Below are 25,576 nucleotides of genomic sequence, written 5' to 3' on the forward strand. Positions count from 1 at the left end.
CACAGGTGTGTGGCCATGCCCAGGTTTCTCACACACGGGTCCTGGGAACTCTGACTCCGGAACTCTTGCATTGCAAGCGCTCTTACATACTGAGCCTTCTTCCCAGTCACTAGGCTCATTACACTCCTCGATACACCTCTGAACTCTGTATAGTGTCATCTGATGCGCTGAAGAAATGATTCAACAAAGAAATGATACCGAAAGCACACATAGCTATATTAGTTACTGAACACAGTTGCTTAAGACACTGACCAAGCTTAATGCAGTATTCCTGTTTTCGAACTGTTATTTTTACCGTATGTGTGTTTTGCCTGCATGTGTGTATGTGCATTGCTTTGTGTGCCTTGCATCCCACTGAGGCCAGAGAGGGTGTTGGAAATTAATAGGGTGCCATTAATAATAGAAATTCCAGGCCCGAGGAAACAAGCAAGCAAACAAAAGACCCCAGCCTACTCTCCAGTCTGGGTTTCTTTGATGCTTACCCTGTTTATTGCCTCGAGGCCTTTATGCTTAAGCCTGTACTGCAGCAAGTTCTTCCCCCACCGTGTTCAGTCATTGTCCCCTGAGGATAGAGTTGATCTCTTCGGGGAAGGCTGTGGCTAGGCTTGCATGCCCACAAGTGGCGCCCTGTCCCTGCACATGGCTCTCTCGAAGCCCTGCCATGAGATCTTTTCTGGGACTTTTTGGGAGAGGCACGTCTCCCTCCGGAGCACCTAGCTGGCCCGCAGCGGTGGGGGATCGGATCTGTCCCCCAGAGACCCGGGCAGTGGTCAGGTCTGTGCTCGCGCGGCCGCGCAGGCCCCGCGCCCCCCGCCCGCGTCTGCGGCTGCGCGTCCGGCCCGGGAGGGGGCGCGGCGGGCGGCTGGGAGCGGGGCCGCGGGCGGCATGTCTCGCTACACCAGGCCCCCCAACACCTCCCTGTTCGTCAGGAACGTCGCAGACGCCACCAGGTGAGTGAAGACGGGACCCCGCAGTAGTACGGGCGGGGCGCCGGGGTGTCGGGGTGCGGGCTGGGCGGTGGGGAGCTATCAGGTTGTGGATGCCTCCCCAGTGCCCCCTGTGTCGAGCTTCAGGCTGTCGGGGTGCCATCCGGGTGTCCGGGTACCGGTCTTGTGTTGGGGTGCTGGCCGGGTGATGGGAGTGCTGGCCAGGTGTCGGGGTGGCACTGCGGGCTGTCGGGGTGTCCGGGTTTTGGGGTGCGGGTGAGGTGCTGGGGTGCGGTCGTGATGTCAAGGTGTTGTTGGCCCGGTGTCAGGGTGCGGGCTGGGTGTCTCCGGCTGTGGTGGCAGTGCTGGCCGGCCCTGGTGTCACTGCGCTCTGCAGGCGCCGCCCACTAACCTTCCAGAGGAACTGGGCTGTCTTCTCCTCGGGATGCGCACCTTAGGCCTTGCAATTTTCTCTGCACTGTTCAGGCTGTGCTTATGGCCCACATTTAATATATAAAAGACTGGTCAGTTCGGTTTATATGTCTTTTGTTGAGTCCTGGGAACAGTCTTAGGCTTTATCATGGTTAAGGAGTCAGTTTGAATGCTAGAAGTCTTTTATTTTCTCTATCCCTCTTTGAAAAATTCTGTCCAGATGGTCACCAGGCATAGAGCTGAAGAAATGCCCCCCCATTTTCATATAGCAAGGTTTCCTTTGATAGGAACCAGAGAGAATGGGAAGGGTGACATTAACAGACACCTTTGTTTCATTGGAATTATTTAATCCCCCTTTCTATTACTGACATCTTCTCTATTTAGGGAAAAGTTGAAGCTTACGGGTTTTATGGAGTTACCCTGACCTAATAGACACAAATGTACTCAGCTATTCACGTTAGTTATCAGGAGTAATCATAATTTATGTTTGTTTTGGAGAGAGAGAGAGAGAGAGAGAGAGAGAGAGAGAGAGAGAGAGAGAGAATATGAATGAGAATGAATCTAGTCCAGGTTGGCCTCAAATTCCCTACATAGGCTATGACCTTGATCTTCTGTTCCTGTTACCTCCCCCTCCCCACAAGGGGATTACGGGTGAGCCCCACCACCAAGCTGACAATTTACTTTTAGGAGAAGTACTTTAAATTTAATCACTGTAAATATATATGTCACCACTCTAGAGTGTGAATTAATAGGATTTTGAAAGATGCCTGGGTTTTATGGTTTCTTCCCTCAGCCTGTTTATCAAGACAGTATTACATAGGAGGCAACATTAATATTTGGGTTAACGCTAAAAACAGTTAAACAATGTGAACAGTGAGCACCAGGTCTTCACGGCACGTTTTCAAAGAACCCCCAGAGATCCCCAATGCTGGTGGCCTCAAGAGCGAGGCAGAGTAGTAGAGATGAGTGTGCCACCATCTTACAAGACAGAACAGCGTGTGCACTGTAACGGATGAGCGGGTGCCATCCAATGGGAAGTCAGGTTGCCCCTGGTTTGTTTTGTTTGTTTCTTTCAGTGGTAGAGAATCAAGCCCTGGGTCTGTGAATGCTGGGCTCCCTACAGAGCTATAGTTCCTGGGACGTTGATTCAATTCTGCAGCCCAGCAAGGGTTTGGGCTTTCCCTCTTCCTGCCTCAACCTCCCCCATAAGCTGTGATTGTGAACCGGTTCCACCACCACCTCCCAAACCCAGCCGAAGCTTGCTTCAACTTACTTTCAAGAGAAGGCAGAAACCTGGACTTCTGTGTCCATCGAACAAACGTAAAGCACTAGCATTACTAGTTCTGAAAGAGGCCAGCATGAGGTCTCCATCGGTAAAGATGCAAGCCTCAGGACCTGAGTTTATCGCTGGGACCTACACAGCGGGAGAAGGGACTAAGTCCCTCAAGTTCACCTCTGACACTCTGACATAACCACATCAACACACACACCACAACTAAATAAAGACATATTGAGTTAGAAGAATGTGAATTCCCCTTTTTGTAGATCTAGAAACTATAAAATACTGGCTACTCCACAGAGTTTTCAGATGTTCAAACATTGTGCATACTAAATAAAACCTAGCTGGGGGTGTTGCTCAGTAGTAGATTGCTTGCCATAAATGCAGGAGGCCTTGGCTTCCTTAAGGTAAAACAAATAAAAGCATGTCTTCGTGTGGCTACTAACCTTGGGTCCAGGTAATCCCCCCGCCCCCGAGTGTGGAAATGGATAATTGAGAGGCACTAATTCTATTTTCTGTTCTTCCACCATTTTTTAGCTTGCTGGGGAGGCAATTAGAACCAAGATTATCTTGTATGAGAAGAATAACAGTTTCTAGAATTTGTTAATATTTTCTGTGTGGCAGGTCCTATGTGAAGACCTCTGAATAGACCAGCAGGTTAAAACACTGACCACGCTGGACAACCTCAGCTCAATCCCCAAGGCAAAGAAGGCAGCAGAGCTGAGTCCTTCATGTTGTCCTTGGATCTCCACATAAGCATGTGGCATGTGTGCCCACACACATACACTCATGCAATAAACAAATGTAATTTTTAGAAACTCTACGTGTACTATCTTATTTAGTCCTCACCATCCTGCACATCGTAGTTAGGGTTACCGTTGCTCTGACCAAAACAACTTGGGGAGAAAAGGGTTTATGCAGCTTACACTTCACGTTCACAGTACAGCATTTAAGGAAGCCAGGACTAAACCTCAAGCAGGGCAGGAACACGGAGGCAGAAACTGATGCAGGAGACATGGAGGAGTGCTGCTTACTTGCTTGCTCCACATGGCTTGCTCAGCCTGCTTTCTTGTAGAACCCAGGACCAACAGCCCAGAGGTGCCCCCATTCACTACACACTGGGTCCGCCCACATCAATCACCAATTACACGATTAAAATAAATGCCCTCCAGCTTGCCCATAGTCCCATCTTATGGAGGCATTTTCTCAGTTGAGGCTCTCTGATGACTCTAGCTTGTGTCTGGTTGACGTAAAACTAGCCAGCACATTGTGTGCACTTTTGAATTTTGTTTCAGTTTTTGGAGATAGGATTTCATCATGTGGTGTAGGCTGCACTTAAATGTGTGGCCATCTATCTGCTTTAGCCTCCTGGTGTGAGTTTGCTTGTTGTTTTCAGAAGAGGAGTCATGGAGCCTGGGTCTGCCTGAAGGCTATACTGACAAGGACAATATTGATCCTGATCCTTTGTCCTCCCTGAGTGTTGGAATGACACCCCTTTGCCACTTTATCCAGTTTATAGTGTATATTCTTTATTAACTCCATTTACAGATATGAAACTAAGGCTTATAGGGTAGTTAGGATTTCCATTGCTGTGAGCAGACACCATGAGCAACTCTTATAAGGAGAACATTTCACTGGGCTGGCTAACTGGTTCTGAGGTCCAGTCCATTATCATCATGGCAGGAAGTATGGCAGCACCCAGGCAGGCGTGGCACTTGAGGAGCAGAGAGTCCTTGTAAAGGCAAACAGAAGCCTGGCTTCTAGTAAGCTAGGAAGAGGGTTCCAAAGCCCACCCCCGACAGTGACACACTTCCTCCAACAAGGCCACACCTTCTAATAGTGCTACTCCCTGGGCCAAGCATGTGCAAACTACCACAGGCGTTAAAGTAGCGTATGTGAAAATACATAGGAGGTGAATGGTGTTATGGCAGAGCCCTCATAGAAAGCCTTCATCAGCAATTATTTGTACAGTGTTAATTAACAATGTTACTTTGTTAGCATTGAATTATCAGTATACCTATAAAGAAAATAACTGTACATATGGTATATTTTAAATTGTATGGAAATTGAATTTGAAATGTGCATTTAATAATATACTAAATATATGACTATATATCGGCACAGGAAGCAGAGTGGTACTATATCCCAGCACTTGGAAACAGTAGGACCCAGAGTTCAGTGCCAGTTTGTGCTACGTGAGGCCCTGTGCTTTTTTCCTTGTTTGTTTTTTTAGTATTGGGGAGTGAGAGGGTAAGGTGGGGTCTTATTGTAGATCCCTGATTGTTCTCACAGGCACATGATGTACACCTTTAAACATCCTGTCTCAAAGAGAGAAAGAGAATAGGGGAAAGAGAAGAGAGATAAAATGAGATTGTAAAGATATTTATTTGGCTGGTTTTCTTCATGTGTTTTGTAAAAGTGGATGTGTATGGGGTGGTCAGATGTGTGTGTGTGTGTGTGTGTGTGTGTGTGTGTGTGTGTGTATGAGGGGTTCAGATGTGTGTGTATGGGGCATCAGGTGTATGTGTATGAGGGGTCAGGTGTTTTACTCCACTATTCTCTCTCTTTCTCTCTCTCTCTCCCTCTCTCTCTCTTTTCTTTTCTCTCTTTTCTTTTTCTTTTTCTTTTTGTAGACAAGGTCTCTCATTGAACCCAGAGCTCACTAATTCAGTTAGACTATCTGGTCAGCAAGCCCAGGGTTTCCATGTCATAGAGCAGGACTATTTTGGCCACTGCTCTATTGCTATAAAGAGAAACAATGAATAGTACATCTTTTTCTTTTTTAAAGTATTTAATTGGGAGTTTGCTTACAGTTTCAGAGGTTAGCCCATGATCATTATGGCAGAGAACATGGTGGCAGGCAGACAGCAGGCAGGCAGGGAGACAGCAGGCAGGCAGGGAGACAGCAGGCAGGCAGGCAGGCAGGGAGACAGCAGGCAGGCAGGCAGCAGGCAGCAGGCAGGCAGGCAGGCAGGGAGACAGCAGGCAGGCAGCAGGCAGGCAGGAAGACAGGCAGGCAGGCAGGCAGCAGGCAGGCAGGGAGACAGCAGGCAGGCAGGCAGGAAGACAGGCAGGCAGGCAGCAGGCAGGCAGGGAGACAGCAGGCAGGCAGGCAGCAGGCAGGCAGGAAGACAGGCAGCAGGCAGGCAGGGAGACAGCAGGCAGCAGGCAGGCAGGGAGACAGCAGGCAGGCAGGCAGCAGGCAGGGAGACAGCAGGCAGGCAGGCAGGCAGCAGGCAGGCAGGGAGACAGCAGGCAAGGCAGCAGGCAGGGAGACAGCAGGCAGGCAGGCAGGCAGGCAGCAGGCAGGCAGGCAGGCAGGCAGGCAGGCAGGCAGGCAGGCAGGCAGGCAGGAAGACAGGCAGGCAGGCAGGGAGACAGCAGGCAGCAGGCAGGCAGGCAGGGAGACAGCAGGCAGCAGGCAGGCAGGCAGGGAGACAGCAGGCAGGCAGGGAGACAGGCAGGCAGGCAGGCAGGCAGGCAGGCAGGCAGGCAGGCAGGCAGGCAGGGAGACAGCAGGCAGGCAGCAGGCAGGCAGGGAGACAGCAGGCAGGCAGGAAGACAGGCAGGCAGGCAGGCAGGCAGGGAGACAGCAGGCAGGCAGGCAGGGAGACAGGCAGGCAGGCAGCAGGCAGGCAGGGAGACAGCAGGCAGCAGGCAGGCAGGCAGGGAGACAGCAGGCAGCAGGCAGGCAGGCAGGCAGGCAGCAGGCAGGCAGGGAGACAGCAGGCAGGGAGACAGGCAGGGAGACAGGCAGGGAGACAGGCAGGCAGTCATGGTGCCGAAGCAGTAGCTGAGAGCTCACATCCTGATCTACAAGCACCAGGCAGAGAGAGTGAGACTTGGCCTGGTGTGGACTTTTGAAAATTCAAAGCCCACTCCCAGGGACACACCTCCGCCAACAAAGCCTCACCTCCTAATCCTTACTTAAACAGTTCCACCAACGGGGAACTAAACATTCAAATATGTAATAAGCCTATGGGGGCCATTCTCATTCAATTTATAAAAGCACAGTGATTAACATCCGTGACGTTTTGCCATGCTGTACCTACGGACATGCCTTTGCAGGCAGGTAGTTCTGAAGGACCCCTAACAGCGCTGGCAGTGGCCATAGTGCTCTATGTGTGGGGTGGGCGTTTGGCTGTGAGATCCCATTGGTCAGTAACTCAGAAAGAGGTAACCTATTTTTGGCAGTGAGGGTTTTATTTAGTAGTGTATGGTGTCCAGTTGGCATATCTCCCTCCCCTGTTAGGTAAATCTACTTAAACTCCTTTTATGAGTGTATATATTTTAGGAAAACCTACTGTAGTAGGTTTCCAGATGGCTTTGTCAGACAGCCTTTGGGGTTAAGTATCCCTCTGCGAGTTCTCTCCTGCACCCCGCCCCTCCCTTTCCCATCTAATCCTTCCTGTCCCATTTCCCCCTTCATTCCTTTATAAAATGATACTTTATTTTCTTTCCTCAAAATTCCCCCCCTCCACTAATTACATAACATCTGTTATAATTCCAAGTGAACTACACATATCTAAAACTTCAAAGCTAATATCCATATATGAGAGAAAACATCTAATGTTTGTTCTCGGGTCTGGGTGACCTCACTCACGATGATTGTTTCCCAATCCATTTGTTCATGGGCAATTTTTAAATCTCCTTTTCCTCTTATTGAACATAAATTTCTTTTCTTTACATAATATAATCTGATTATGGTTTCCCCTTCTGTAGTCCTTCCAGCTCCTCCCTACCGCCGCTCCCATCCAGATTCCTCCCCATCAGTTTCTCACTGGAAAACAAATAGGCTTCTATCATAAGAGGTACAAAAATAAGATAAAATAAGATAAAACAAAAATGAATACATTGGAATTGGACAAAACAAACGAAGGGAAGGAGCCTAAGAGAAAGCACAAAGAACAGAGACTCAAGCGTTTGCATAATCAAGAATCCTATACAACACTAAACTGAAACCATTGTATGTGTGTGTGTGTATGTACACACAGGAGCACCTGTAGAGTATTGCTGAGCATCAGGTCTACCAATTACAAGAGTACACACACACACACACACACACACACACACACACACACACACACACACACAAGAGCACCTGTAGAGTGCCGCTGAGCATCAGGCCTACCCATTAGAATAGTTTGTTTCTCCCAGTGAGACTCCCTTGAAGGAAACTGAATTTTCATTTGTAGAGGTTACCAATCGGAAACTGCTTCTGGGTTAGAAATTGGGCATGTGTCCACATCTCCTTTCAGCCCTAGAACCTCATCTGGTAAGAATGACCTTCATCAGTAAGAACCCATGCAGGCTCTGTTCTTACTGCCTCATTCGTTGTGAGTTTGTATGTGCATAAATCTTGTTGATTTAGAAAGACTTTTTTCTTGGTCGTCTCCATACTCTGGATCTTACACCCTTTCCAGTTCCTCCTCCAAGTGCCCTGAGGAGAGAGATTTGTAGAACCATCTTGTCTTAGGGTTTCATTGCTGTGAAGAGACACCATGGCCAAGGTAACTTTTTTAAAGAACAGCATTTCTTTGGGGCTGGCGTACAGTTTGGAGGTCCAGGCCCTTATCATCATGGTGGGAAACATGGCAGCATCCAGGCAGACATGAAGGAGCTGAGGCAGCCAGGATGAGACCATCTTCTGTAGGCAGCTAGGAGGAGGCTCTCCCTTGTCCTGGTGGGAGCTTGAACCTAGGAGGGACCTCAAAGCCCACCCCACAGTGAAGCACTTCCTCCAAGAAGGCCACACCTATTCTAACAAGGCCACACCTCCTAGTTATGTCACTCCCTGTGGGCCAAGCATCCAAACAAGTCTATTCAAACCACCACACATCCCATTTAGGGCTGAGTGTTCCAAGGTCTCTTTTCTGTGCATGATGTCTGGCTGTGGGTCATCTGCAGGATGAAGCTTCCCTGATGATGGCTGAGGAAGCACTGACTTAGAAATACAGCAAGATGTCAACAGGGCCAATAGGAGTCATTTTATCATTACCTTTTCTTTTCCTTCCTTACTTCTTCCTTCTTTCTGTCTTCCTCTCTTTCCTCCTCCTTCTTTTTATTTTAGAATACTAGTACATGATTTTACTCTAGGTCCCTAGACTATCTGGTCTCAGGTTCTGTGTCACACAAGGAGTGTCATGGAGCGACATTTAACTCAAATTAGATTATTGGGTGGTTACTTCTACAAGCTTTGGCACCATTGCACTAGCAGATCTTTCCGGCAGGACACTGTTGTACGTCAAGGGTTTTGCAGCTTGGTGTTAACATTTCTTTTGGCAGCATGTAGAGTGCTGTCCTGTACCAAAGACACTAGCATGTGGGCTCTGTGTAGACCCCAGCTCAACTTCTCCATGGTCACTGAGTTGTGTGGGTGTTATCTTCAGTGGGGCCTGGCTATCAGTTTGCAGAAAGCAACCCATAGCCTTGGCAACAGCCTGGGTTGTTTGGGGGTTCCCATGAGACTTCTTTGGCCAACACCTCACTTGTTGGATTTCAAATCTGGGACAAATGGCTGAGATTCCTACATAACGTATCAGTGGACCTGGTTCTCCCTACAATCCCTCAGTCCCTACCTGTTAGTTACAGGGCCCTCCTGGCTGACATCCTCTGCCTCCTGCCCTGAACTCTCCAGCACAGAGGGCTGGGTTGCTCTTTTCTGTATAATCCAGCCATTTTGGTTACCCACTCTTTTCGTACCTTTGGGCTTTCTGGCTGCGGCACCTGCTTCTGCTCTCTCCCTTCTTCCTTCCCCTCCCCAAAACCCCACTTGGCACCGCTCAGTCGGGTCATGTCCACTCTGGGCTCTCCTGTCTCTGCCTCTACTCTCGCACATGCCCACAGTAGCTTTCCCCTATACCATACCCAGGAGCAGTCATGCTTCTTTCCTTTTTATTTATTTTGTTTTTATTCAGATGTAACTCATTCCTGGTACTGGAAGCTTCATTTGGTGACAAGGGATGTCCATCTGGAGTTCTGTCTCCTTTAGTATCTGGCAGTTTCAATTAGATCTTCTCTCTCTCTCTCTCTCTCTCTCTCTCTCTCTCTCTCTCTCTCTCTCTGTGTGTGTGTGTGTGTGTGTGTGTTAGGAAGCTTCTGATTTATTATTCTTAACAGCCAAATAATATTCATCATCCTTCCATCATTTAATGGACATCCAGGATGTTTGCATCTCCTGGCTACTATGAATAGAGCAGTATTGAACACAGATGCTCCGTAGTAGGGTGTAGCATCTTCTGTTTCTATGCCCAACCGTGGTCTAGCTAGATCTTGAGATAGGCCAATTCTCAGCTGCCAGAGGAACCTCCACGCTGATCTCCGCAGTGGCTGCAATGTTTGCACTCAAGTTCCAGCATCTGCTGTCATTTCTGTTTTAATCTTGGCCGTTTTGACTGGTAATATAACATCTCAGAGCCAGTCTAATTTGCATTTCCCTGATGGCTAAAGGTATTGGACATTTCTTAAACTGTTGCTCAGCCATCTGTGTTTCATCTCTCGGCCACCTTCTGTGTACCCCATGTTTTAATGGGGCTATTTGTTCTCTTGATATGTAGTGAATTTAGGCCTTTGTATATTATAGATATTAACCATCTCTTAGACATATGGTTGGCAAATCTTCCGTTTTGTAGGCTGCCTCGTCACTGGAGTGGTGGTGTCGTGTGTGGCATAGAAGCTGACGTGTGTATTGAGATCTCATGTGTCAGTTGGTCTTAATGCCCACTCTCAGGGTCCTGTTGAGAAAGGCTCCTCCTGTTCCTGTAGGATTACACTGCATCCTCCTCCTCTAAAACACTCGGGGTACAAGGCCTTACACTGAGACCCTTATCTTTAAGTCGACTTTTGTCTACAAACTAGATATGGATCCAATTTCACTCTTCCACAGGCAGCAAATCCAAATCCAGGTTGACCAGGACCATTTGTCTAAGATGCCGTCTTTTCTCTAGTGAGTTTTTGTTTTGTTTTTTTGCCTCTTTGCCAAAAATCAGGTATTTATAGTTAGGTGGACTTAATATCTGGATTCTCAATTCTATTCCATTTTTCTGCTTTGACACCAGTACCACCCTATTCTTATGACTATAGCTGTAAAGTAAAATTTAAATCAGGAATGGTGATGCCTTCAGGAGTTCTTTTATTGTTAAAGGTAGTGTTATGAGTTTGGAGCGATGGCTCAGCATTTAGGAGCATGGTTGCTCTTCCAGAGACCCAGGTTCGATTCCTAACGCCCACCCACTGCTCACAAACACCCATAACTGCAGTTCTAGGGGATCCAGTGCCCTCCTCTGGCCTCTGCTGTCATTCAGGCATAGCACCCATACACATAAAACAATCATTTTAAAAAGTAAAAAGATTGCTCTAGTTTTGATGGGTTTCCATATAAAGTTTGATATATGTTGTTCAGTTCTGTGAGGAATTGTGCCGGGAATCTGTAGATGGCTTTTGATAGGATAGCCATTTTACAATATTGATTTACCAATCCATAAACATAGATCTTTTCTTCTAGTATCTTCTTCAGCTTCTTAAAGTTCTATAGTGTCACTTCCTTAGATTTATTCCAGGATTAAAATTTTTTAAATTTTATGTGTACAAGTGTCTTGCACATGTATGTCTGTGTACCACATGCATGCCTGGTACCCAAAAGAGATCAAAAAGGACATCGGTTCCCCTGGGACTGGAGTCAAGGACAATTGTAAAATTGTAAGCTGCCGTGTGGCCCGAGAATGACCCAAGGTCCTCTGTTAAAACAAGTGCCCCTAACCACCTCCCCATCTCTCCAGCCCTCCCAAGACATCTTCCTTGACTTCCCACTCCCTTATTTCCCGTCAGCCTGCTTGCTGTTGTACCAGGAAGGGTACCCACTCTCCTGCAGCCTCTACTTCCCTAGATGTGCCTGTCAGCTGTAGAAGTCTCCTGGGGACTATTTAGGGTCCTTTATGTATAAATCACATTACTGGCAAATCAGGATATGTCTACTTCTTTCTTTTGTGTCTGTATCCTCTGCATCATCTTTGTTTGTCTCTGCACAGGAATGGAGGAGAGGGCAGATGGGCTTATCTTGGTTTGAGTGTTGCTTGTTGTTGTTTTTCTAGACTTTATCGTTCCCTTGTTAATATGTGAGCGCTCCATCTTTTGAACATAGGTACCTAGTCATACGTCTTCCTCTTAGAAAGACCTTCACTGTGTCCCAAGGATGCTGTATGTTTGCTTTCACTTAATCCTAGGAAGTTTCTTACACTTACTTATTATATTAGTGCACTGTAGCTGTCTTCAGACGCACCAGCAGAGGGCACCAGATCCCATTACAGATGGTCGTGAGCCACGGTTGCTGGGATTTGAACTCAGGACCTCTGGAAGAGCAGTCAGTGCTCTTAACCACGGAGCCATCTCTCCAGCCCCTGTGCTTATTTTTTCATTCAGCTATTTGGTTTTTTTCTCATAGTCTTCAGACCTTTATATGAATCCTTTGAGTACCTCAGATATATTTATAATTGCTATTATGGACAAGCTTTTCTCATGGAATATGACAGCGGGGGGCGTAGGCTTCTAGAGGAGCCATGCTGTCATGGCTGGGATGGAGGCGTCTGGGGTAAGGTTGTGTGTGGCGTCTCTTGGTGTGCATATCTGGTCTCACTGTTATTCAGTATGTGTTTGGAACTTGTTGTTACCACGACTTGTAGACCAGCTGACTGAGGCTTGTTTTCAGTCTTAGGACCACTCTGAGTTTCTTGGTGGGGCTCCCAATGGTCTGTGGTCAGTGCTGTGGGAGAGATGGCTGTCATACAGGAGCCAAATTTTTTTATTTTTTTAGAAATCTTTTCCTTCTGGCTTATTGAACAAAGAAGTGAAAGGAAAAGCCACGGTCATGTTAATAGACTATTTGAGAAGACAGCCAAGCAATATTAAATAAAGTGAGTGTGACATATCGTAGACACTGCCTAGGGCATGTAGTAGATGCCTAGTCAATGTTAGGTTGGCCTTTATCTTGTTACATAAAGCCTCCAGCCGGATTACTGATCTATTGGGCCATTAAGATGGCTCATCAGAAAAATGCGCTTACTGTGCAATGCTGACCACCTGAGGTTGATCCCCAGGTCCCACCGTGTAGGAGAACTAACTCTTAAACCGTCTTCGGACCTCCACAGGATGCTTTGGCAGGCGCATGCCCAGATTCACAGACTCGTATCATACACACAAGCATACAATAAGATTAAATAAAAATGTACACATTTAATTAAAAACCAGAGATATTGTCTCATCTTAAGAGAAATCGGTTAATATCACCCGCATGCCCACAGGCTTTCTGACTAGACATCTCTCCTCAGCTCTGCCCCAGGAAGCGCTTCTGTCCCTGGGCTCTTTCATGGAGCTCTTTTCTAATGTGTGACTTCTGTTGCCGACAGCAGCTTCCTTTCATTTGCTGGAGCCAGAGCAGACCTTCCTCCTCTGAGCTGTTCTGAAACACCATGGTTTGACTTGGAACATTGAGACCAAGTCCCTGTGAGTTCCCTGGGGCTGTATGCTACGGGGATTAATAAGAGACTAGTGATTGATCCCAGCTCCGTCACTCACTAGCTCAGTGACCGCACAGACAGATTAATCTGTAAACAGCGTGTGAGAGTTAAATCATCTGCAGCTCCTCGTGTGGATAGCTTCCAGCCAGCCCTGCTCAGCATGTTGTGCTTCCGTTAAATTGTAGCTCTGCAAAGACAAACGATGCTAATGTCGGGTTCAAAGTGTTGTGATAGAATCGAGGCTCGAACCCAAACAGGCCACACCAGTTCCACATGTGGGAGGTCTAATGTGGGGAAAGAGGGGGAGAGGGGGAAATGGAGACAAAGGGGGGAAGAAAGAGAAGAAGAAGGGGCAAAGGTCAGGAAGGGTCTGCCTTTTATTTAGCCTATGACTTAACTGCTCACAGGTGAAGGTGGGGGGTAAACCAGGTGGACACTGGGAATGTATGAGGAGTGTCATGGCAACAAGTCCCTGTCGCCTATGGGTGACATCACCATCCTGATACCAACACAAAGGAAACTCCAAAAGGCAGTCTAAATGAACATCCAGAAAACAGCTGGGTTCCCTACCCCCACCCCAAATTCTCTCCAACTCATAGGCTTCCCTACCCACAGCTACCCAGTCTCCCTACAACCCTACTATTTTATGTTCTCTGTCTGTCTCTGCCTCTCTCTCTCTCTCTCTCTCTCTCTCTCTCTCTCTCTCTCTCTCTCGTCTCCCTGTCTCTCTCTGTATACATTTTTTTTTCTAAAGTAACATTCCATGCTATAATGGTAGAAGACCTACAGGAGGCTCAAAATACCATCAAATATAAGAATAGTCACTTTGCTTTTGGTTATATGGGAAAACACATTTTTTTTTTTTTTTTTGTTAAAGTCCAAGAAATAATTCTGAGACTTCTTTAGATTCCAATTCTTCCTTCCTGAAAACAAAATGAGAATAAACATGAAGTTATAGTGAGGCAAGCGAATGTGTTCCTAAATGAAACCGTCAGGTCTCGTGAAATTTTGTCTGTAAAAGTTCAGACTCCCGGGGCTTCCTAAATTAGGGTGTCTAAGATCAAGAGTGGCCTTGTTTGATTTTCTTTTCCTCTCAGAGCTGTGGATGAAGGTAGGTATGAGGTTTGGTCTGCAATCCTAGCACTTGGAAAGCTGAAGCAGGGCTGTGAGTTCGATGCCAGCCTGGTCTACACAGCAAGGCTTTGTTCCTCTGCCCACCATACCCCAAAGAAAGACATGTAGCTAATTATTAAGAGGGACAGTTTTAGATAAGGAAAGTTTAGACAATACACTTCCTTAAAAATTTTTTTTTAACATTTATTTGTGTGCCCCTCTCTGTTTCTCCCCTTTCTCTTCCTTTGACTCTGGGCTTTGAAGATTAAGGAACAACTTGCAAGAGATGGGTCTTTCCACCATGTAGGATTCAGGTTTTGAACTCAGATCTTCCAGCTTAGCCTCATGTAGTGACAATTTGGAATTTTGGTTTCTTTAAAAAAACCCGGAAATATAAGAAGATGATTTTGTTTTAATCCCAGGTGTGGAATATGGGGATGCTTCAGATTGTCTGTAACAGCTGACTAGACTCTGCCTTGTGCTCCAGCTGGGGTATGATTTTACCAGCTGCAGATAGTTTCTGCAATTGTCTGACATCTGGAATTCTGGGGACTTTTCAGAGCATCCACAAGTCCTAGGGCACCGAGGGGTGCAATGGGTTGTGGGATGTTTGGTGGTGGTGGAAGTTTGTTAAGAAGTTGTGCACAAAGAAGAAACATGATTAAGAAGAAATTAGATATCCCGATATCTAAGATCAAATTTGTCCCAAGGAACTGGGTGTTTCTAGTCAGCAGGAAGTAATCTAAGGAGAATGTTACCCCCTTTCTGACCCCTGACTTTATTCAGGGATCTCTTCTCTTTCCTCTCTGTTCTTTCTTCCTTATCTGGTGTTAGTGGATTGAAAGGTGGAGAGGGTAGAAGAAAAAGAACCTACCAAGTAGCCAAATGCCAGCTACAGCCTCATATACCCTAATCCACTGAACTGGGCCCCTCACCGACCCAACCGTATATTTTGTTTTGGACGTTTCAATTGAATTTCTGTAGACAAAGTATTTATTCCAGCTTTTTCTATTTCTTTGCCTTATTTCTATAATACTCCAGACCCGAGGACTTGCGCCGTGAGTTTGGCCGATATGGCCCCATCGTAGACGTTTATATTCCACTGGACTTCTACAGTCGCCGCCCCAGAGGATTCGCTTATGTTCAATATCCTTTACTTTATGTGTGCGTGAAAATACACTGCATACTGGTCACACACACACACACACACACACACACACACACACACAGAGTGAAGGAGGATCACCATATCTAATTAAATGTGTTTGTTTCTTTATCTCAGAGAACCTAAGACAGTCGACGGCAGCTGCTGAGTGCCTCTCTAGTTCCAATCTACTTGTTAGCTAACCATAGCCAAGCAGTCAAGACAGAAGGCACCTAAGTTCAAGAGAAAGGAGTAAAGAAGGCAGATGGGCACTGTGTAAGGCCTGAAAGAATGAAGCCTTTATCAAGTGAAACACAGAGCAATCTTTGAGACCGGCTTTCTCACATCTACACAGTGTTCTGAAGTCAAACCATGTCGGAGTTGCATTGGTTCTGCATCTCTTATAAAGTCAACTTTGCAAGTCCTAAAGAGTAAAGACCGAGGTTCAAGATATAGTTGCTGGTTTAAGAAAACTAGGAAACAGGGCCCAGCATGACTCTCCCAGCATTGGGAAAAGAGGGATCTCTACGAGTTCAGTGATAGCAAGACCCACATAAGGAGCTGGCCAGCCAGAGCTACAAAATGAGATCCTGTTCCAGAAGGGGGAGGGGAGCTGGTAAACCGCCTCCTGAAATATGGCTCTTTGTATTTTCACACTACTACTATCCATTACAGGAAGGCCGGATTGAACACAGCCATGGTTGGGACGAGGGGCTTGGGGATGGACTGGGAGCCAAGAGGCCAAGACCACCAAGAAAGCATGGAGTCAAAATGGCCAGATTATATAGGGAAGAGCAGCTGGGGCAGGGAAGGGAAGCCCAGAGACTGTTGAGGGTAAGTTAGCCAGCCAGGACTCTTGTTGATAGTTGTAAAGCTGAGAGACTTTCGCTGCCTCCACTTTGATGAGTTAACAGGCACCCCAGTTAGCCTTTAGTCTCGGGTTTCTTCCCTGTTACTGGACACTTTCGTCCCAAGTAGTAACACAAGGGGCTGTTGGAAGCAGCTGGGTCAATAGTGGACGCCGTTCTTAAATGACCCAAGTTGTCTGTCGGTTAGCTTACTTTTACTGTTGCAGTTTCCTTCATGAGTCATTGCTCCTAAACGTCACAACTAAACTTTTAATGCCGTAATACATTTCCTTGCAGAATATGAGCCTCTGCACGGTGACATTTTCAGGGAAACTCAGTGGATCCTTATTCTGAAAAGCAGGAGCAAGCCCTAAATGTTAATTTTATAATGCCGGCTAATTTGGGATTAATTATTTCCTCATGCTTCAAATTATGCTGCCGTATTGTATCTACTGTTTATTTTTTGTATTTATGTCTCTAATCACAAGAGGGCACTTGTTTTCATAATAAAATACAGAAGCTTTTTTTGGTTATTCATATTAAAGCCACCACTTGGTTTTCTTGACTTAATTGCACACACATCAATAACATCCTAGAAATATTTTTATTTGCTGTCTGATGTCCAAAGTGTCCTTAACACCAGATCATGTTTGAAGATGTTCGAGATGCCGAAGATGCACTTTACAACCTCAATAGGAAGTGGGTATGTGGCCGGCAAATTGAAATACAGTTTGCACAAGGTGACCGCAAAAGTAAGTGTCAATGACCATTAGACCTCACTTACTTAGCAAAATGCGCATTGGCAACAATAGCTTTCATGTAACATTCTTCAGAAAATGATGCCGGCTGAGTGGCAGCTACCGCGGTTTTCAGGTAGTGAACTGTGAGCAGCCTTGTTCTTCATATTCTAGCGCCGGGCCAAATGAAGTCAAAAGAACGCCACCTGTGCTCCCCTAGTGACCACCGGAGATCCAGAAGCCGAAGTTCTTCCTGGGGGAGAGACCGGAGGCGCTCAGACAGCCTGAAAGAGTAAGTACTGAGAAAAACAGTGGACGGCCTCATTTTCCACAATCTGCGGCAAGCATTTAAAGAATGGCTGGAGAGGTGGAGGGGCAGCGTTCTTGGATGATTTCGTTTAATATGCACAAACTATCTTTTGTGGGAAGACATGTTTTTCTCTATCGTATGTTGTTTTTCTGAACACTGGGGTTAAACTCAGTACTGGGCACATGCTAGCAGGCGCTCTACTATACCCCTACTGTATACCCCTCCCTGCTAAACCTTCTATCTTTAGACAGGGTCTTAGTATTGTCATTTTGATTGTATTATACGTACACGTTCATGTATGTGTGTGTACATGTATTCATGTGGATGTGCACGTGTGTGTAGTTAGTTTATATCAGGTCTCTATCTTGATCACTCTGTACCTTAGTTTTTGGTAACAGAGTCTCTCAGTTAAAATCATTTAGGCTAGACTGGCTGGCCAGTGAGCCAAAATCTACCATTCTCCACCCCCCTACCTTCCTCAGTGCTGGGTTACAGATGTACACCCTAACTTTTTTAAAGTGCTGTTTAATCCAAGCTGGCCTTGAACACACTGTTTAACCCAAGTCAGGCTTGAGTTTGAAAAGATCCTTTAGCCTCTGCCTCCTAAGTTCATAGATTGTTATTGGACCTATTGGCTGTATTCCAGTGCTTTTAAGTGGCTAAGTATCAGATGACTATGGCTTAATTTTACCTTTTAAATAAATAGTTACCATGAAGCTGACCACAGTGGCACATCCCTGCAATCCCAGTATTTGGGAGGCAGAAGCTACATATCTAGAGCTGCCTCAGCCTCTTCTCCCCAGAAGGAAAGACTTACACAAAAAAGATAAAACATACCTCCCCCTCCCCAAGTGTGGGGAAAGCAGAAGCCGGATGTGGTGGATACCGCATGTCCTGTAGCCCCAGAAGTCAAGAACAGAAAGAGCAGGATTTAAGTTCAAGGCCTGCTGGGGCTACACATAAGACACTACCCCTAAATAAATACATAAAATAATATATACTCAACAAACAAACCTAGGACTTTTAGATAAGTGAAATTTTCTAAAGGAGCCCAATAATTCAGAATCTTGACTTCTGAAAAGGAGTAAGCTCAAAAGACGTAATACAGTTGTTTATAAAAACGAAGAGGTTGGCTAAAATTAAATCAATTTATTCTTATTTGTTTTGTTTTTTAAGACAGGGTTTTTCTGTGAAGCCTTGGATGCCCTGGAACTTGTTCTGTAGCCCAGGGTAGCCTTGAACTCAGAGATCTGCCTACCTCTGCCTTTTATCCTGTAATTTATTCTTATATGTTGATAATGTATTATTATTAAGAGCCAATTTCAGCTAAGCTCATATAGAAAGGGGACAAAACTAGTAAATTTGTTATGAAAAGACATTTGTGAGTTATCTGTTTTTCTACTTAGGAATTGGTATCTATTTGATTAAAAAATACTAAACCATAGCGGAGATTAAATGCTGAAACTATTGAAAGAGTCATTGAACCGAATTCTCTTAACATTTATGGTTTAATGCCTTAGCCTTTTCATAGGCTTGTGGAGTTTTAATGTGATCTGAGCAGCTGATGTGGTGGTGATGAAGGTGGAAGGAGGGGGCTCAGGACTTGAGGTCACCAGCTGCTACATGTAGTTCAAGACTAGCCAGGGCCACATATGCCCCAGGCTGAAAAAATCAAAAAAAGAAAGGAAGGAAAAATGGATGGAAGGAAGGAAGGAAGGAAGGAAGGGAGGGAGGGGAAAGAAAAGGAAAAACATTTGCATTATACAGACAGGTAGGTGATTCCCCCAGCACCATGCAAAAGCTATGTATGCTGGCTTGTACTTCTAATCCCAGAACTAGAGGAAGCAGACAGGCATATCCCTGAAGCTTGCTGGCCAGACAGTCTAGCCAGTTATTGAGATCTGAATTCAGTGAGAAACCCTGTCTCAAAAAACAAAGTGGAAATCCATAGAGTAAGACACTCGGCGTTTACATCTGGCCCTGTAATCACACAATTCAAGATGATAAGGCAGGAGGCCATGAGTTCAAGGCTTGTCTTGGCAACTTAGTGAGACCCTGCTTAAAAATAAAAGTTACAAAAAAAGAGCTGATAAAGCACTTACCTAGTGTATACAGATCCCTTGTTTAAATCCCCTGTATCACAGAAAAAAAAAAAAAAAATAAATAAAGAACGCCTAGGCTGTTGCCTGGCACCTTTAACCTTTTAGAAGCCACAACTTTGGTTTCTGTCCCTAGCACTGTGTCTTTTAAATTTGAAGTTCAGTTCTTGAATTTCTCAATTGCTGATCTCTTTTTACTGATCTCTTGGAGTCTTATCCTATGCACTAACAAAATAAAGAATGTTAATCACCATTGTAATAGACAAAGACACCCGATGCCCTCTTTAGTCTCTACATGCTTGCACATGAGTGCAACCCCTGCCCCTCACAGATACACATACCTCCCTCCCTCTTGCATGCACACACATGCAAACGCACAAACAGTTACTTCAGGAGAATTTGTGGGCACATTTTAGGAACTGGTCTGCACTGTACCCATTTCTGGGATTTTTTTTCTCTTAAGTCCCTGCTGTTTTGGTAGCTTTGAACTCTGAGGATTGTAACTCAAGTTCTGCTTATGTGAATTACTCTCTAATGCCTTCAGATTATAAACATTGTGAGGAAGGTTTTGTTTTTGTTTTGATAGAAAACATTAGTCGGTAGGCCTGGAACTTGAGATTCCCCTGCCTCGGCCTCTTAGAATGCTGGGACTATAGGCAGTCACTACCATACCATTTCATAAGCAGTCACTGCCCTTACAGGCATGAACCTTTATTTATGAACCATAAACAACTGGTCTTTCTTTTCCTATTTATAAGTTTATTTTCTTCTGATTTTTATACCTGTTAACAGTTGTTTAACCCAGCTGGGTATTGGGTCCATGCCAATAATTTCAACACTTGGGAGATTGAACAAGATAGTCACAAATTAGACCATGTCTCAAAAAGACATTTGAGAGAGGGGGATATGAATGTGAATATGCTTAATCCAGTCTAAATAGACAAGACTCTCTGCAGAACTAAGGTGTGCTACACGCAATAGAGAATATGTGTAGAATATATATATTCTAGTATAATAGGTATTACGGACTTGTTATTTATGTTTGAACCAAAAGCATGAATGACAAAGTTAGAGTTATTTAGGCTCTGTTTAGGAAGTATAGCTTGGTGGTAGAGCGTTCACCTAGCAAGCACACAGACCTGGGTTCTGGCCCCAGTGCTGCCGAAACCAAAGTGTCTTTTCATGAATAAATTACTAATTAAAACATGGTGTGCTAATCAGACATCCCATCACAAGATAAACACCTCTAAGAAGAACTTAGGGAGGAAAGACTTATCTTGCTCAGCTCCAGAAAGCCCAGTCCATGAGAGGCAGGATCCCTCGCTGTGGGCCTGAGGGGAGGCTCATTATCATGCCCGGGAGTTTATGGTGTGGGATGCTCAACTCTTGGTGGACAGTAAGCTGGGGGAGAAAACAGTGATAGGTACAAAACAAACTCAATGACAGCTGCTCCCTCCCTCCCTCCCTCCCTCCCTCTTTCCTTTCCTTCCTACTTTCCTTCTTCGTTTTATGTTTCTTTCTTTCTTTTCTTCCTTCCTTCCCTCCTTCCTTCCTCTTCCTTCCTTCCTTTCTTTCTTTCTCAGTTTTCCTTGACAGGGTTTCTCTGTGTAGCCCTACTATGCTGGAACCTGCTCTGTAGACCAGACTGACCTTGAACTCAGATCTCCTGCCTCTGCCTCCTGCCACACCAGCATGATGAAAGAAAGAAGCAGCTTTCAGAGCAGTGACCCACTTCCTCTAAGAATCCCTCGCCTCCAACCTTTCACCTCCTGATAATGCCATGCCCTGTGGGTCCATCGAGGGGTTAATCCACTGGTTCAGTCAGAGGTCAGAGCCCTCAGGATCTAGTCACACCCCCTAAGTTTCCTAGGGCAGCCACTGGGCCCTCAATACTTGAGTCTGGGGAGGATTACCCCCCCCCCCGTTTATCTGTATGGGTCTTTTACCTGTGTGTATGTCTGCAACTCAAGTGTATGGAATACTTTCAGAGGCTAGAGGTGCCAGATTCTCAGGAACTGTGTGACTGACCATGTGGTGCCCAGATCCTCTGGAAAAGAGCAAGTGCTTTTAACACTGAGCCATCTTGACACCCCCTGTGGGGTGTATTTCATATTCAAACCATAGCACATGTTCAGTGTCATATAGAGCACACAGGAAGTACTGTCTTAACCTGCTATCATGTATCAAGTACATGCTCTGATGGTATGCATGCTTTCAGGTCTCGACACAGGCGATCTTCTTACAGTCAGTCTAAATCTCGTTCCAAATCACTACCCAGGCAGCCTACCTCAGCGAGGCAGTCACGAACACCACGAAGGAATTCTGGATCTAGAGGGCGATCAAGATCTAAGTCCCTACCCAAAAGGTCCAAGTCGACGGAAAAGTCACAGTCACGTTCACCTCAAAAGCAGACTGGCTCAGGAGCAAAGTCCAGAACGCACGGACGACACTGTGACTCCATAGCAAGATCCCCGTGCAAGTCTCCCAGAGGGTACGCCAGCTCTGGATCGAGGGCACAGACAACCAAACATTCCCATTTCCGGTCACACTCCAGATCTCGGAGTTACCATCATAAAAACAGTTGGTGAACAGCAACTTAGAGCAGAGCCGCAAAGCTCTGCTACAAGTTCTCACACCTCACTGTGGCTAAATTCTTCCAGGCTTGTAGACATGCAAACCGGTGGTACTTACTTCAGGCATGTGGAAGGAATACAATTGCCCTAGCTTTGGCTAATAAATGTTTTATCTCGATTTAAGGGCTCATCCACAACTCACTCACTGTGTGTGCAATGTCACCATTGCATAGGCTGTACCTGGTTCACATGGTAGTGAGGGGTTCTTTCCGAAAGATATCAGTAGAATGGAACCAATGCAAAAATTCTACTTAGGTATTAAATATTGCCAATGACATCCTTTACAAAAGTATTTTTATGTGAAAAGCACTTTTCACATAAAAAAATAATCGTGACTTTATGTAATTGAATAGGCCAGACTTAAACTGGTTTGACATCTATGTCTTTCTTGTGATTTCTGTTTAAGCCTGAGCCAATTCTTGGTTGACACTAGTTCAAACTACAGCATTCTGAAAGCTCAGAAGGTAAAACTTATATGGAGACCCCATGGCCATTTAAAAGACAGCTAAAAGATGTTTAAAAGATAACTCAAAGACCATTTCGTTGGTATTGAATACAACACTGATTACACAGAGCCAGGCGAGGTTGCGCACGCCTGGGATCCCAGCCCTTGGGAGGGAGGTGAAAGGGGTAAAACCAGCATAGACCGGGTGGGGTAAATGACACCTTGTCTAAGGAAAATAAATGCTTTGTAAAAGAAAAAAGTGAAACCATGTTAGAAGTGCTAGATTTTGAATGGCTTGAGCGAGCTCTAAAGTGATGGCGTGGGCTCTCTGGAACACTCAGAATCCACAACTCATGTTAAGCCTTACATATTTGAAGTATAGTACATTTTGTATAAATTCATATTTATACCATTATTTCTATATAGCTATTTTCATCTGCATTTTTTCTTTTTAGAACTCTAGTCCAATATCCTAATTATATAGAAGTCTTTTAAAAATTAAACACAGTACATTATATTAAGAGGTATCAGCTAATAAGATGGCTTGTTGGGTAAACCCACTCACCATCCAAACCTGGTAACCGGGCACCATGAGTGCAAACCCTGGAACCCGCAAGGGTGACTCCTGCAGACTCTCTCTGACTTCCACACTTATACTGTGGCATGTGTGCACATGCAGACTCACACACATGGGGGCAGGGGAGAGCAAAGAAAGAAAGAAAGGAAAAAGAGAGAAAGGAAGGAAGGAAGGAAGGAAGGAAGAAAAGGTCTTCATGAAACAGCTTTAAGGTATTTGACTTTTACTCTACATTTTTTAAACCAAAAACTTTGTTGACATGTTGCTTTTGTATTATTGTAACTTAGAATTTATTTTATAATGTGTTTGAGGTTTACATTCAGAGAGTTTTAGTAGATCTGTGATAACAATGGTTTGCATATAATTGTCAAAGAGATATGTTTACATATTTTACTGTTAAATCTCACTACTGAAACACACTATCCATCATTACAGCTAATGTTTATGCCTGGAATACCTAAGAAACCTGTCTTACATGTTCGGTGTTTGGAGCCATGTTGCTTCTATTAATTTCAAATATAAAGTTCCATTTTTCTTTGCATTTTAAATCCTTTATGTGAGAAACAACTTTACAAAGTAATTTGTACATTGGTGATAATGGAGAAGTACTGCAAATCAATGTATATTATACACCCTGAATATATTTTCTCTATTTAACCACAGCAAAAGTTATTTATTTCAAAAGCTCATCCTGGTGTTCCTCTGTAATAAAGCAATTCTAACGGCTAGTTTGATGTGCTGTCCTGACATGTGCGTGTGTACGTGCTGTTGTCTTCAGTGATGAGCAGCATATGTAAAGCCTTGGGTTCTTCCATCCTCGCTGTAGGAGCAGGGCTTAGGGGAACCAAGGAATCCACTGCATTCTTACAGTGTCTTTACATTATCATTTTCTCAGGGGACCATTGTCTCACACGTGCATGACTTTTCTTGGGAAATTTGAACAGACTCCTATTTGTCACAGAAAGCATGCTAACAACAGGTCAAAAATGTGATTCTACTCAAGTTTAGCTTGGTGAAGGGACACATTGAATTAGGCTTACTTACAAAAGAATGGGCAGCTTACAGGCTGCTATAAGGTTCTTGGTGGGAGGAAAAAAAGCCTCCCCCAACAGGTATGTACTATGTTCTATATCTTATGTCCAGTCTCATGAGGCCTCTTCCCCTTTCTCCGGTGAATGTTAGTAGCCTCTGATTGGGTCATGAGGGTCCTATGGAGTAACCATCCTGCTCTGATTTCAGCATGGCACTGGCCACATCATGCCCAGATAACAGCATTGCATAACACTTAGGGAAAAAGTTTATACATTCCTAAACCTTTGTAACTGTTCACTTAGGTTTGTCATGGTTTTTCATTGCACTACTGTTTCCTAAAGCTTCGAGGAGAAAGACCACTGACCCATCTCATGGCCAATTAATGCAAGCAATTAATTAAAGCAAGGTTTTTTATTCATGTGCATGGGCTGTCTCCCCCTGAAAGTGGGGTTCAAGAGACCATTACTGGGCTTGAGGAAAACAAGGCTTTTAAAGCTCAAGGGTAGGGGGTTTCCAAATTGGGGGGGGTTGGCAGGCAGACAGGCAGGTTGTAGAAGCAGACCATAAGCAAAACATACCAAATTATTCCTAACAACCTCCTGAAACAAAGACATGGTTGCAAGGTGTTTATAACAAGGTTGTCACAACAACAGGTAGTGGTTACAAGGTAGTTCTAGGTGGTCAAAATAACCTTTTGAAACAAAGGCACAGTTGCCATTTCCTGGAACAAGTAGTACAGAGCTGTTTGTGTTAAGGATACACATGGGGCACAGCCCAATCTTTGTGAAACAGAGGTTTAGTCACAAATGGAATTAAACCTAGTTCATCTTTACTTTAAGATAGCTCTTAAACCCAAGATGGAGGCAGGATGGCTCATCAGCACCTAATGCTGGGGAGAATACTGTTCAGTTTGGTGGGAATATAGAATGAAAGTGGTGTGATAATTTTTTAAATTTAAATTCGTATTATATGTACGGACATTATGCCTGCATGTGTCTGTGCACCCCTTGTGTGTCAGGTGACCACAGAGGTCAAAAGAGAGTGTCAGATCTCTGGAGCTTGAGTTTTATATATGGTTGTGAGCCACCATGTGGGTGCTGGGCATTGAATCCGAGTTCCCAGGAAGAGCATTCCATCTGCTCACCACTGAACCACCTCTCCAGCCTCTTAAATTATTATTACTCTAAGTCAGGAAGTGGAAGGAAACAGATGAATGCTCATGATCAGCTGGTTTTCTTGACTTTTATAGTCTAAGACCCTAGCCTAGGGGATGGTACCACCCACTGCTAGTGTTGGTCTTTGTCTTGGGTAAGGTTATTACTGCACCGACAAAACACATGACCAAGGCAACTCTTTGTTTGAAACAGGGTATCTCTGTATAGTTCTGGCTGTCCTGAAGCCTGCTGTGTAGACCATGCTGGCCTCCAAAAGAGATCTTCCTACTTATGCCTGCCAAGTACTGGAATTAAAAGCCATGTACCGCCATGCCT

At 45.1% G+C, this 25,576-nt stretch overlaps 1 protein-coding gene across 2 annotated transcripts; it reads left to right on the forward strand.

Annotated features, from left to right (window-relative positions):
* Window positions 1–885: 885 nt before the first annotated feature.
* SRSF12 (serine and arginine rich splicing factor 12) lies at window positions 886–21,987 on the forward strand (the record flags this gene model as incomplete). 2 transcript variants are annotated; one of them, XM_080938733.1, is made up of 5 exons in its annotated part: window positions 886–950; window positions 15,303–15,402; window positions 16,897–17,005; window positions 17,165–17,282; window positions 21,618–21,987. In XM_080938733.1, 5 exons carry the CDS (start codon window positions 886–888, stop codon window positions 21,985–21,987), a joined length of 762 nt encoding a protein of 253 aa, XP_080794859.1. The 2 variants fall into 2 exon arrangements, with proteins under 2 accessions (XP_080794859.1, XP_080794860.1); XM_080938734.1 differs by having other exon boundaries at window positions 21,678–21,987.
* Window positions 21,988–25,576: the final 3,589 nt, after the last annotated feature.

This window comes from Micromys minutus, assembly GCF_963924665.1.
Source record: "Micromys minutus genome assembly, chromosome: 26".
Classification (NCBI taxonomy): Eukaryota; Metazoa; Chordata; class Mammalia; order Rodentia; family Muridae; genus Micromys; species Micromys minutus.